Source organism: Teleopsis dalmanni, chromosome 2 (genome assembly GCF_002237135.1).
Source record: "Teleopsis dalmanni isolate 2A chromosome 2, ASM223713v2, whole genome shotgun sequence".
Taxonomy (NCBI): domain Eukaryota; kingdom Metazoa; phylum Arthropoda; class Insecta; order Diptera; family Diopsidae; genus Teleopsis; species Teleopsis dalmanni.
The window spans coordinates 192998194-193012424 of record NC_051847.1 but is presented as its reverse complement, the minus strand read 5'-3'; the positions used below and the strand labels follow the sequence as shown (position 1 = coordinate 193012424).

Sequence of the window (14231 nt, the reverse complement as noted above, 5' to 3'; positions counted from 1 at the left end):
TCTCAAAAATCTTAAATTAAAGCTGAGCACTTGTGGACCTAAAACCACAAAGGCAGGCAAAGGCAAAGGCGATTTTGTTTATAAATATTAATTTAAATAATTAACGGAAACGGAGCGACTTACTTAAACGGAAGTGATTGTTAAAGTGCGCTTAAAACAATATTTTGTTCAAATTATTGCTAAAAATAAATTCTTAAAATTTAAATATAAATTTTGCACAAAAAATTTAAAATTTTAATATTTGTGCAGAACAAATAAATTTAATATACAAAAAAAATTATTTGATTGTTATTGCATTTGTAAAATATGCATAAGTGAATTTAAGAAACTAACTGTAATCAGCAATTTTAAATAAATATTTAAGTTAAAAATTATTAAGTGCTAACGTTATTATAAACAAAAAAATAAAATGTCCTCAAAAGTTGTGTCCACTTTAATGGCCGAAAGTGTCTTACTGAGCAAGGCTGTGAAGTTAATTTCAGGCTACTCGCCAGTAACGATTTTCCTAGTTGCTGCAATAACCATGTTTTTGGTGATCTATAATAAGAGACGTGCACGCATGGTTAAGCTAATCGAAAAAATACCAGGTCCTGCGTCAATGCCTTTCATAGGAAATTCAATTGAAATGAATGTGGATCATGATGGTAAATATTAAATAATTTAAATCTATGTGTAATATGTGAACTATAAAATTATTATAACAATATGAAATAGTTATAAATATAAAATTATAGCCTAACTAAAATAAATAAGTATTTCTTTTAAAGATTTACAGTGAATTGATTTTTAACGTCAGTTTTGTTGAAAGAAAATAAATTCTTAATTTAATAGGAGTAATATTTAATAATATATAATTTTGAATTTATTTAACGAACTGTGTTTTTATAATTGTTTTTATATATTTTTTTTTATCCGGCTATAGGTCATAATACAACGTTTATTTAATATTTTTTAAAATATTTTATATTTTGATTTTCTTTAAGAGTTATCAGTATGATCACGATCTAATATAAATTAATATTACTAAAACTATATCTACGCCATCCTCTTTATGCTGTTGTCTATATTGCAGTGATAATAACTCTCAAGGAGTTATATATAGAATATCTGGAAATGTAGAATATATTAAAAAATTTTAAACAAACGTTGAAATATTTAACAAATAGTGATCTATAGCCGGATAAAAAAGTATATAAAAACTATTTAATAACATTTTAATAATGTTAAATAAATAAAAAATAAAATGATATTTCGATTTTTTAATTCAATGTTTCCTAATTCAAATCAAATTTAAATGTTTTTTTTAATAAATTACAAATTAAAAAAATTAAAATTAATATAGTAATATATTTTATATATAAATATAATAATTAATATGATAAAATAAAATGTGTGTAATAAATAAAAAATAAATATATTAAAGATAAAAACTGAGCAAAAATAAAACAAGTTCCAATAATTTGAATAATTTATAATTTTTAATTATAATTTTAATAATAATTAATATGAAGACTTTAATAATATTACAATAATAAAAATATTTTATTTTTTAATGAACAATATTTTTTATTTATTATTTTATTTTTAAAACGGGTTAATTTCTCAAATGTTTAATAATACAATTTTTAAATTATTTTTTTAAAAATTATATTTTATTTTTTATCAATTAACGAGTTTTATAGTAATCTTCAAGGTACTGATGTAATTATAATATTCAATGTTACTATATTATAATAATAAAAATAATTTAAATATATTAAAATCTAACAAAATGCATAAAAAATTTAACATTTTTTGTTTTATAGTGTTTTTATAAAATTTTAAATATTGAGAAAATTAATTTGTTCTATTGAAAAATCATTATAGAATCAGGCCGGGCTGTTTTAAATAAACTTATATAAATAATTAAAATAAAGTTTTTTTTTAAGCATATTATGCCGAAAAAATACTATAGAAAAGTTAGAAGGGTTCGAATAGAAATAAAAAGACAACAACAAAAATTTTAGTTCATTTATTGAAATTTGGCTGACCATACAACGTTGTTTTGAGTATTTCCAGTACTCATTATCAAGTACTCATTATCAGTGGTCTATAGAAATATTCCATATATATACAAATCCATATATAATTTGTATAGACTGCAAGTGCCAGGCTTAAAACTCGGGCTTGTCAAATCTGAAGCGATAATGAATCATGTTTTTTCACAAGTAGCCACGGCTACTTTTTTTTAATTGCACAGAATTTATGTTCACAATAGATAGCCTATTAAAAATTTTAAATTATTTTATTCTACATAAGTTCACAAAATCCAAAACTATTGCTGAGGAACTCATATTCAGATCTGTCTTGAATAATAACTCTATTCATTCTTCGATTTGCTTTACACAGATTGAATTTCTTGAGTTCAATTTTACTTAAAGAGTTTGAATTGTTGGAATAGCTTTAGTATAGTCCTCATCTTCCTTAATTAAATGCGCAAGTTGCAAATTATCATTGGCGTCGTTATGATCAGGGTCTTAATATAATAATTTAGACTAAGAGTTTTTAAAAAGTTTGTGGAGCAGTTCATCTGAAGCCTGTTTCAAATAAGTTATTGCATTTCGGACGGAATGATATTTTGAAAAATTGTTTACTTCTTCATCTTGAGCAATTAATTCGGTGAGAAGCTTATTTCTATGGTTAAGTTTTGTAATAAACCTTGTTGAAAAATGCAACAATGTTTCCATCATCACTTTGTAGTTTTTCTATCGGGGCATAAGCAGAAGAGCCTTCGGAGACAATTAAGTTTCTAATAAAAATTGAATAACCTGCTTAACAAAAAATATTTTTTAATATGATAAATTTAAAAACAAAGTCATTTTTTCTGTTTACTTCTCATGAAAAGCACTTATGAAAATTTGTGATGTCAACCAGGCATTTTTCGAAAATCTGTAATGATGTGGGTTTTTAAGTCCATTGAAGCATCTTGGTTTCCTTGCTTCAATCAGTAAACACTTATCAATCACCAATGGCACTAACTTATGTGAGCCAGCAAAAAAGGCGTTCGCTTCGTACTTTATATCTAAACAAAAGACCATTTAAACAGATATTTTTTCATCTGAGGATATTCGACATCAGCAAAGATTTTTTGTTTTATTTTTTATAATTTTGGAGCTTTCAGTGGTTACAAAGCAATAAAATTTTAGGTTCAAATTTCTGGAGAATTTGAATTGGAGTTCTAGTTAGTGAGCCTGTAATACATATATATATGTGTATTATATGTGTATTGTATGTATATATGCATAATATGTGAACATAAATTATTATATATTATTATTAAATAATAGGCTATGAATGCACCCCGATCTAAAAGATCTATTGTGCGCCTAAAGGCCCAACTAAAACAATTCTAGACTATATAATATATAATCTATATAATCTCGTAATTGCTGTGGGCTTGATTTTACCTATTTGATGTGGAACAAAGGTCCCGTTTCCAAGGTAGTCGAGTCTACGTCTTGCCACCGCTGAGTAGTTGCATATGATATGTTCTGATGTTTCCTTCACCTCATGACAGAGTCGATAGGAATTACTTTCTACCGCACCTATTATCTTCAAATCTTAAATAAACATGTATACAATTAAAATAAATAAATGTATAAATAAATATATACTAATTTAATTTAAATTAAATATACTTAATGAAATGAATTTAATATTTAAATAAAAAAATAAATATGTAAATAAATTATACTAATGTTATTTAAATTAAATATACTTAATAAGAAATGAATTTAATATTTAAATAAAAAAATTAGATCAATACAAAATAAATTGAAATAAATAAGCAACCAAAAATAATTTTTTTACGTTGGACTTAGCAATTTTTTACGTTAGATCTATAAATTAATCAAATTCTAAAATACTCGTATATAAGTTAAAAACTTATTGACCATGAATTTCGAGAAGATTTTTGGAATCAATCGTCTAGCTTGAATTCAACAATTCGTGAAGAAAAGTAAATAGTTCACATATTTAGTTCACAAATACAATTGATAATTATTTTATCATTTGCATTATTTATTGTACGAATATATATACAATATATATATATTTATATATATATATTTTTATACTTTCGTTATGGCTGGTTTCAGTGTGAATTAGTGAACAAATATATGGTCATAAACTTGGCTAAAAATGATGTGTAATGCAGTAGTGTGAAAACCTCGTATAGGTAGTTGAGATGCATACGTGCGTAAGTGCGTGAAAAACCAATGTATCTGAGTTATCTGAATGAATACAGTAAACACCCGTGAAAATTGATCTCTTAGAAAGATTTGTAATAACAACAAAGTTTCTAATATCTTCTCATTACGGGTGGACATTTTACAAAGATGTGTATTATACAACAGGACAATCGAGACAAGGGAAGAGTATAGGTACTATACTCTAGTATATCATACTAGTACGGTTTTTGTTTGTCCAGACTACGTTTTATTTCTCAAACTTAAACTTAAGTCCATCTTAATATTAAACTAACTATTAAATCAAATTAGAACTGATGAAGAGTACGAAATGATGGAATACCGGCATAATCGGAATTATAATCGCTTAAATAGGTCAATCGTGTTTCCTTCTTTGCTTATAACATCTTTTGTTAGCCTATGAAGGATTCCGATTTTTGTTGTTGGATTGTTAGCTGTGTGACTCTTTCTAAATTAATTTAGCTCGATTTAAAATTTAAAATTAATAATGTTTACTGTAACTATAGTTATAATGTTCTAGTTGTGGTTCGCTTAGTTACGGCTTAATAAAATAAACCATTTTCAGAGAAGTAAGTTACTTCTTCGGCGTTTGATACTCTCCACTAGTGAGTGGAAATAATTTTATGTAAATCATAATATATAATAATATATATAATAACATATTATTAATAATATAAATTATTTAGATAAGTCAGTCGTTTCTTCAGTGTTTGACATTTGCCTCTTAAAGACCTCTTCAACTTTCCTTTTGAGATTGTTAGTTATAGTGCCCGTGGATCTGTCAGATTCCATTGTTCCTTGTTTTGATAAATACAATCAATCAATCCAGTACGTTTTTCCAACGGTCACGATTTTTTGCCAGGGTTTTAATTTCTTCAAAGGTTTGTCCGCTTCCTTGGATTGCTTTCTCTTTCACGTTTGCTTGGGCGTACCAGGTCCTCTGCTTCCTTGAGGATTCCATGTTAATGCTTGTTTGCAGATTTCATTTGTTGCTTTCCTTTGATGAATTAGTAACCCTTAATTGTATCACTTAAGGGACTTTGTTTTTTGAGGATCTTGGCGAAAGCAAGATTTCCCCTTAAATAGCATTATAAGTTTTGCCAAAGGTTCTAAGTGATTGTAACCTCAGAGTTTTCAATATATAAGTTTATACAGTAACATAATAGGCCTATAGGCCTAAGTGCATCTCTTGGGATTGCTAGTTTAACCTAACTTAACCTAACTGCTTACTGCTTAACTAAAAATATTAAATGACTTAAAATCGACGTCTATTCCCTTGTGTCATTAATTCAAAGTTACTAAATGATTTAAAAGTTCATAAACCTTTTTTTTTTTGTTGGCGATTTTGGTCATAACAAAATTCTATTTTAACATAATTTATTATGTTTACCTCAATATTTAGCCCTATGCTAATTTTTATGGATTGTTGGAAATAATGCAAAGCTCTTATCAATAATTTTTGTTGAATCGCGAAGATATAGATACATCAGGTTGAAAAAAAAATTTATATAAAATGTAAAAAAATCAAAAAATGCAGTTAATAAAATTTTTAATTTTATTTTGAAGTAAAAATTTTTTTAAAATATTTTTTTTTCATCGTTTGCTGTTAATTAAATTATTCGTAATTTTTATTATTTTTAACGAAGAACTGCGCACTTATATCAGTTCAAAGAAATTTTTATATATAAATTTGTTTTTGTATAAAAAATATTTTACTGTTTATGAGCACATTTTTTTTTCTATTTAAAGATATAATAATAAAAATTAAATAATACTATTGGATATTGTGTATAGTGTATTGTGTTTGTGTATAGATAAATTGCGTGAAATTGCACGCGAATCGTGTCTAAAATTCAAATGCCCAATTTATTAATTATTATTATTATGTACGAGTATCTTTCGCCTTACTTACTGTAAGAACTTGTCATACAGCGCTAAATGCTTTTGTTGCGGTTGGTTAGTGTCAAATTATTGTCGAGATACAAAGCTTTTATTAATATTCGAACTTAAAAGTATCTAAAACATCTTAAGTAGGTGGTCGAGTTGTGTACGTGCCTGAGTGTATCTGAGTGTATATGTATCTTCTGTGTTGTGAATTCTTATTTGCAAAAACAGTTTACAATTTCTTATAATTTTTTTTATTTTCGAAAATATTCGAACTGCTTAAAGTTAAGAATTTTATACCGCTTCACATCTTGTTTGCATATTTCATAACGAATTTTTGAAGAAAACGATGCTGATGCATGCATCAAAAGTATCTCAAATGTTTTTTTTTCTCTATTTTTTATTTTGTTGATTTTGTTTATTAACAAATAACTAAAGTAATTTGTATGAGTAATGCTTTCGTATTTTTGGTTAAAAAATTTTTTATAAAAAATATTTCTATCTGGTCTTGTGTATCACAAAACATTGTTTAATTAGTTGTAAAAATGCAAATGCAAATGCAAATAATGATGAAGAGTTTAAGATACTTGAAGTTTTAGTTCAAATGGAAACTAACTACTAATGTCACGTTTCTTGTTAATATGTTCTTATAAACTGAAATATTTATCGTGAATTATAAACGTGATTACATTAAATACAGTTACGTTTATTTACAAATAATTGAATTGATTTGGATTTACTTATTTATCCGTAAGTATTGTTTGAACAGTGACGTAGCGTTCTTCTCGTAGTACTCACAAGTATTTCAGTACGTGATTGACTTGCTTCAGTCGGTGAGTTCTGGAAGTGTTTGATGAAATGCATATCACATATTTACCTATTAAACAATTGTTTAAGTTTAATTATATTAATTAGTCACTTATGTCCACAAACAGAATTAAACAAATTTATTCGTGTACTTAATATATTCAAATGAAGTAGCTTTGTTTAATTAACGTGTAAATAATTTATTATTGACTGATTAAATTATAGTTGGAATCTGCCCTCTGGATGTGTTATATGTATTTCACAAAATTATAAAATCTAAAATAATTTTTATTCGCTTTAAGACATAAATGGTTTAGTAAATGCAATTGAAATTCTTTAGTACTTCCTTTCACTTGGAAGCTTTATTGATAGACTGTCATTTTCAGAATTTATTTTCATATGTTTTATTAATTCTCATAATTTTCAATCGCTTCTATGATTTTCTTAATTTATTTTTTTTATTTATAATATATAATATTATAATTATAATTGATTGACTGATTAAAATAATATATGATAATTAGGATGATATGGTAATAATCACTTCTATGATTTTCTTAATTTATTTTTTTATTCATAATATATTATATTGTGATTAAAATTGATTGATTGATTAGAATAATATTAGATAATTAGGATGTTATGATAATAATCACTTCTATGATTTTCTTAATTTATTTTTTTATTCATAATATATAATATTGTGATTATAATTGGTTTGCTGATTAGAATAATATTAGATAATTCTTAATATACTTATTATTCATAATATATAATATTGTGATTATAATTGATTTGCTGATTAGAATAATATTAGATAATTCTTAATATACTTATTATTCATAATATATAACATTGTGATTATAATTGATTTATAGATTAGAATAATATTAGATAATTCTTAATATACTTATTATTCATAATATATAATATTGTGATTATAATTGATTTGCTGATTAGAATAATATTAGATAATTCTTAATATACTTATTATTCATAATATATAACATTGTGATTATAATTGATTTATAGATTAGAATAATATTAGATAATTAGGATGTTATGATAATAATCACTTCTATGATTTTCTTAATTTATTATTTTTATCTAAATATATAATATTACGATTATAATTGATTAGAATAGTATTGATTATTATATTATGTGATTATGATATTATGACAATCACAATACTTTATTATCACATTTTTAAAAATTTTTTAATAATAAAAAATTTGTAATTTATTATAATAAATTCTTATACTTTTTGGGATTTGAATATATCTAGTTCATATTATAATCTAATATTTATAGATTAGAATAATATTAGATAATTAGGATGTTATGATAATAATCACTTCTATGATTTTCTTAATTTATTATTTTTATCTAAATATATAATATTACGATTATAATTGATTAGAATAGTATTGATTATTATATTATGTGATTATGATATTATGACAATCACAATACTTTATTATCACATTTTTAAAAATTTTTTAATAATAAAAAATTTGTAATTTATTATAATAAATTCTTATACTTTTTGGGATTTGAATATATCTAGTTCATATTAAACAGTAATTTTAATTTATAACTTATTTATTTAATAAAATAAAACTAAAAATAAAAATCACGATTTTATTAAAATATATTCTTTTAATTTTTTTTTGTCTATATCAATTTAATATTTAACAGTAATTTTAATTTATACTTATTTAGTTAATAATTAAAACTCTAATAAAATTTCTATTTTATTTGAGAATTTTATACTTTTTTTGATTTTATATATCAAGTATATATTATATATTAGTATTTTTAATTAATAACTTATTTATTCAATAAAATAAAATTTTAAATTAATATAACAAATATGTCACATATTATAACAATACAATAAAATCGAATTTTTCCAAAAAGTTGCTGCTCTAATGGTTATCTTATGGACTTGTCAGCCGATGAGTCATAGAACAATAGAATATTTTTTATTTAATACAAACAAATGTTTATAGTTATTAAAAATATACTATTCAAATGTTATATTCCCTATAATTTTTCTTCTCTATATAACTCCTTTAATGCAATTGCAGCTTGAGCTGAATATCACAAAATTTCTTCGATTTATAAAGGTTCTGACGAACCTCCTTACTTCACTAATCGTTTTTCCTTTCTTTTCACTATCTCTGAAATTATTCTTAAATGTTAGCTGGGGGTATACAAAAGGTCCTGCGAATATTGACTGCATTTTGTTTTGATATATGACCGTACCATATATATGATATATAATATATTAAATTGGAGCTTAAGATAGAAAATAAATTCCACGCTTGATATTTTCTGATTCCAATATTCCTGATATATCGCTGAAACACCAAAGTTGGCGGAAACACCACATAAAAAATAGAGCTCTAATTTGGAAATCTTCGACTGCAGCATTATTGACACATAACTGACCCACTTAAAAAAAAAATTTTTACTTTTGGTAATTCTTGACTACGGCATTTTTAAAACAAAATTGAACCACTTAAGTTGGCGGTAATGAAATAATATCTGCTATAGTCTATTTCAAGGAAAGCGTAACTTATTAAATAATAGTATTAGTACTTATTGTTTTATAAGTTGTTAGGTTTTAAAGTATTTTATTGTTTTTAATACTATTTGTTTAAAAAATTCTGAAAGTATTTTAAATATATAATTATTATGTATTCATATTTTTAATTACATCATTGGAAAAAAAATTTTTTTTAAATAATATTAACATCTGTTATATAAAATAAACTGTTGTAGTCGTTTTTTGTACTATAATTAACATTTATTAATATTGTATGAATTTGATTTGTGTAAGTCATAAAAATAAAAAAAAATTTTTAGCAAAAATAAAATTAAAATAAAAAATAAATTTGCAAATAATTTTAAAATTAATAAGTAAACATCTTTCTTTTTTTTCATTTTAGAAAATATTTGCTAATAAATGAAGCTAATAGAATTTTAATAAATACGTATTATTTTTATTTTTATAAATCTTGCAAAATATAAACAATTTATTTGTTAAATATATTTTTAACATTTGTGTAGTATTATTACAGCATTTTTTGACATATCATAATAAATAGAACTCCCGGTTTTCACCGGTTCTAACCTCTGAAAATAAATTTTGTTTTGTGGTGGTAAATAGAAATAATTTTAAAAAGCCACATTTGAAACAAAGGTATATTTCACCTGGTTATAAGGTGTCAAATATAATTTTATTGCAAAAAAAATGTCATTCATAAACACGACTTATTCCGGGAACTTTTCTTTTATGCCAGTTTAGTGTTAATTGTCCATATATTGTCTTATTAGTATTATTGAAACGGGCAAAGCTACAGCGCTATCAATAATAAAGTGTCTTTTAAGTTAACCTATATAAATTATGATTGGTGACAAACCTTATAACGTTTCCTAATTATTATCCATATACATATAACTGTTTGAATTTTTGTCACAATTATTATTCTTCGTGGGCGAGTGGGCAATACGTAGATTTTTTATAAGACGAGGACTGTTATAGAATAACATCAGATATTAAATTCTAAAGTTACCAAAGAAATTTCTTAAATTATGATAAAATCTGTTAAAATAAGCTATATAATCTATATATATTAAAATAAATAAAATAAAAATGATAATATAAAATTATCTATTTATAAGGTTCTAAATATATAATCAACTATTATTGAAATAATTAATTTTGATAATCATTATATCATTTATATTATATTAGTATATGTTGGTAGTTTTGTTAGAGAGCAAATAATATTTAACAATAACTACATTCTACTATATGATGATGATTTTGCTTATATACAATACATACACATATATATTATAGATATAAGTAAAAGGGACTACATAAAATTTGCTTTTTATTTATATTATAAAATTAGTTAAATATAATGAAAAAATAACATAACAAATATAATACGTTATTAATAATATTTACATAAATTAAACTTTAAAATAAGAAGTTATTTATATATTTATTATTACATCATTTATCTTAAATTAAGTTTTGAATATATTAAAGCAATCGATTCTTCTTTGATTGTTATGTAGCGTTCAGATATCGAATTAATTATAATCACTAAATTAAATAAATCGTTTCTACCGCAACACGTTTTGGAGAAAAAAAAATCGGAATAAATAGAAAGAATTAATATAATAAATATTATTTTAATGAAAGAAACGTACAATTGAAAAAACCCATGACCTTCTGTTTGTTAACCTATTTTTAAAGAAAACCAAAATAAAGCCTCTCTCAAACAAGTGTTTTGGGTGTTTAAATGATTGAAAGAATCTAAGAAATACATAAGATATTATACAAAATACACAATAGAACACAATTCTGTAGACGATAGAAAAACGATTTTTGAATACATATTTAAAAAAATTAAAAATATATTTTTAAATAAATTCGAATAAAGCGAATAAAATTAATTTTGCAAATTAAAAGTTATAAACGTATGGAAAAAAATTTTTTACCAAACCAGATATAAAATAGAATTAAATATATGAAAAAAAAAAATTTCAAAAAAATTTTCGAAAGGAATATAAATAATTTTAATATTTCTTAACCGGTATTAAAGATTTTTTTTTTAATGTTAAAAGAATTAATTAATCTAATGTTTTCTTAATTTGTAAATATAAATATTAATTATTAAATTAAATAAAATTATTTAAAAAAAGCAATAAAATTATTTCAATATAATCGGTAAATATAAATAAAAAAATAATCAAAAAAGTATTTAATAATGTAATTATAAATTAATACTTAAACAGATTAAAAACTAAGTTAGATCTTAGATTTTTTTAGATGACGATTATCATCTCCTGATAATGTCGTATGTCGTTTTATCAAAATCGATTATTAACATATTTGATTATCAAATTTGGTTTAATATCAATTACTCAACAAAAAAAAATTTGATGGAATAATGTCAAGAAATTAACGAATTTTTCTTAAAAAATTACTAATTTTTAAATATTTTTAGTAAAAACTAGAGATGTTTTAAAAAGTAGTGAACTAGAACCACAAAAATTCTTTTTATATTATTTTTTAGTTAATTGAGCTGTTTTGAGAATTAATTTTAATATAATTATTCGTAAATAATTTTTCAAGACTGCAAGTACCAAGGGTTGAACTAATGCCCTGCCAAATTTGAAACTCAGAGTCAGTGTTCATTAGCCAACTGACCCAATTGTTGTTTCAATTTACTACTGTTCGAAATCTCTCTACCAAAAATTTTAGTTTCTATTGAGTAAATGACTTCCGTCATGACTGATGTTAAATTACAATTATAAAAAAATAAATAGGTATATTAATATCAAATTTTAAAAGAATAATGTGACATATATAAAAATTTTTCTATATAAACCCTCCTATGGTTAGATATTATGCAGCACATACTACATAATATAAGATCATGCTGTACTGTAAATCCGTTATGAGAATAACCTTCAACACATTTGATATATATCAACGGAAAGATAATAGGTTTATGATATCAAAAAAAAAAAAAAAATTCAAATACAAACTTGAAATAGACAGCATCATTAACGAACAATTTATGAAAGTATATATTATATATATATTAAATATATAATTTGGTGATTAAATACAAGAAAATAGAGAGCAAAACGCAAATATACAAAACAACTATAAGACCTGTTTTGATCTATGGTTCTAAAGCTTTGACAGGTAAAGTGAAAGCAGAGTAAATTCTACATGCTTCAGATATGCATACTCTTTGATCCATCGCTGGGAAAATTCATCTAGTTTGCATCAGGATGGATAGTCGAATGATGGTATTAGCATGATTCCCTGTCTATTGTTGTTCTCCAATAGATAAAATGAGCAGAATTTTCACTCAGCTTCTGACAGACTCTACAGATACCAGTGTCCTTTAGTCGCATCTTTAGGAGGTAGCAGTTAACAGTAGCATTTCAAGTTAAGAAACTAATGATGTCTTTTTCGTTGAAAATAATAAGATATAATATGTTCAAAAATTTGAATTGCTTCGTTTCCGATAATTATAATAATAATAACAACACTTTTTTTACAACATTTGTAAACACTAAACAATTAATGAAACAATTGTGAGGTCGCGGGGTCATTAAAGTAATTTAATCTCAAAACGTGAGTCTAAGAAAAAACGCTTAGAATGATCAAAGCATGAAGTGTCTAAAGTGGACTGCGGACTGCATTCATGAATATAAATAAACCAAAAACAAAATTGAAAATTTGTTTGAATAAATTTGTTTAAATTATGTTTCAGAGAAACGTAAGCGGCGACCTTAATCTTGAAATCGGTTTCAGTTTTTTTTCCGCTTTTAAGCGCTTATCAACTCATAAGCTCGTTAAACTTCATTAATACTTGAAGCAAGTCAGCGCAGTATTTAAATAAAATTGGCAATAGACTGACTTATCTTGGAGTAGACCTGAGATTATATGAATTTGTTGTTGTATTGTACATTGACCTCTTCTAGCGTAGTCTAGCATAGTTTAGCATAGTTTTGACTTTATTAAAAAGTGTTGGCTAAAGGAAAATTATAAAATAGCAAAACAATGATTAATCAAAAACTCAAAACCGAAATTAATTATCAAGACGTGGCTTGAAGCCATGATCTTCATATTTCGATCTCTTTTAAGCTACAAATTGAAGTTTTATATGAGTTTTTCGAATGCGGAAAAGAAAATGATTTTGTGAATATTGAATATTTCAACTTGATTTTCATGGTCTCTTACCAATAGATAGATACACAGTATTATTATTAATTAATAGCAAGAAATACGTTTCTGGTTAGTTTATTGCAGATTCTAAATTTTGTATTGTGCATATGAATTTCATATAGAATTAAATAATTCATGTTAATTTTAATAATAAAAACCAAAATTAATGATAATTAAATGAGATTTTGTGGTCAATGAATTGAATGCAATAATTTAATTTCGAAGCCTTGAAATTTTATATAAGCCTTTTAAATGCCTTGTTGAATGAATTCAAAGTCTATTGAAAAAGTTCTATACAATTTTTTTTAGCTTGAAATATTGCGATTAGAAAGATGTTCAAGGCAGCTATAACATTTGTTAGACTTGATTAACATACCCTACGGTATTTTGTAATGTGGTCGCCCTTCTAGTACTCATTGCAGTCATGCACCGAAATTATATAAAATTATACAAACCACGTCTACGAGATCGTAACAGGTAACGAATAATGCATCTACGCCTACGAGCCCCAAACAAAATAG

The 14231-nt window shown here is 24.0% G+C and overlaps 1 protein-coding gene across 1 annotated transcript in view; it reads left to right on the top strand.

Moving 5' to 3' along the window:
• Positions 1-300: 300 nt before the first annotated feature.
• The window catches only part of LOC119676464 (cytochrome P450 4c3-like), a 35192-nt gene continuing 21261 nt past the window's right edge, over positions 301-14231 (top strand). The window contains exon 1 of the mRNA XM_038087704.1: positions 301-644. Within this exon, the coding sequence (XP_037943632.1) occupies positions 410-644 (235 nt within the window). The 5' untranslated portion in view covers positions 301-409. The remainder of the gene's footprint in view (positions 645-14231) is intronic.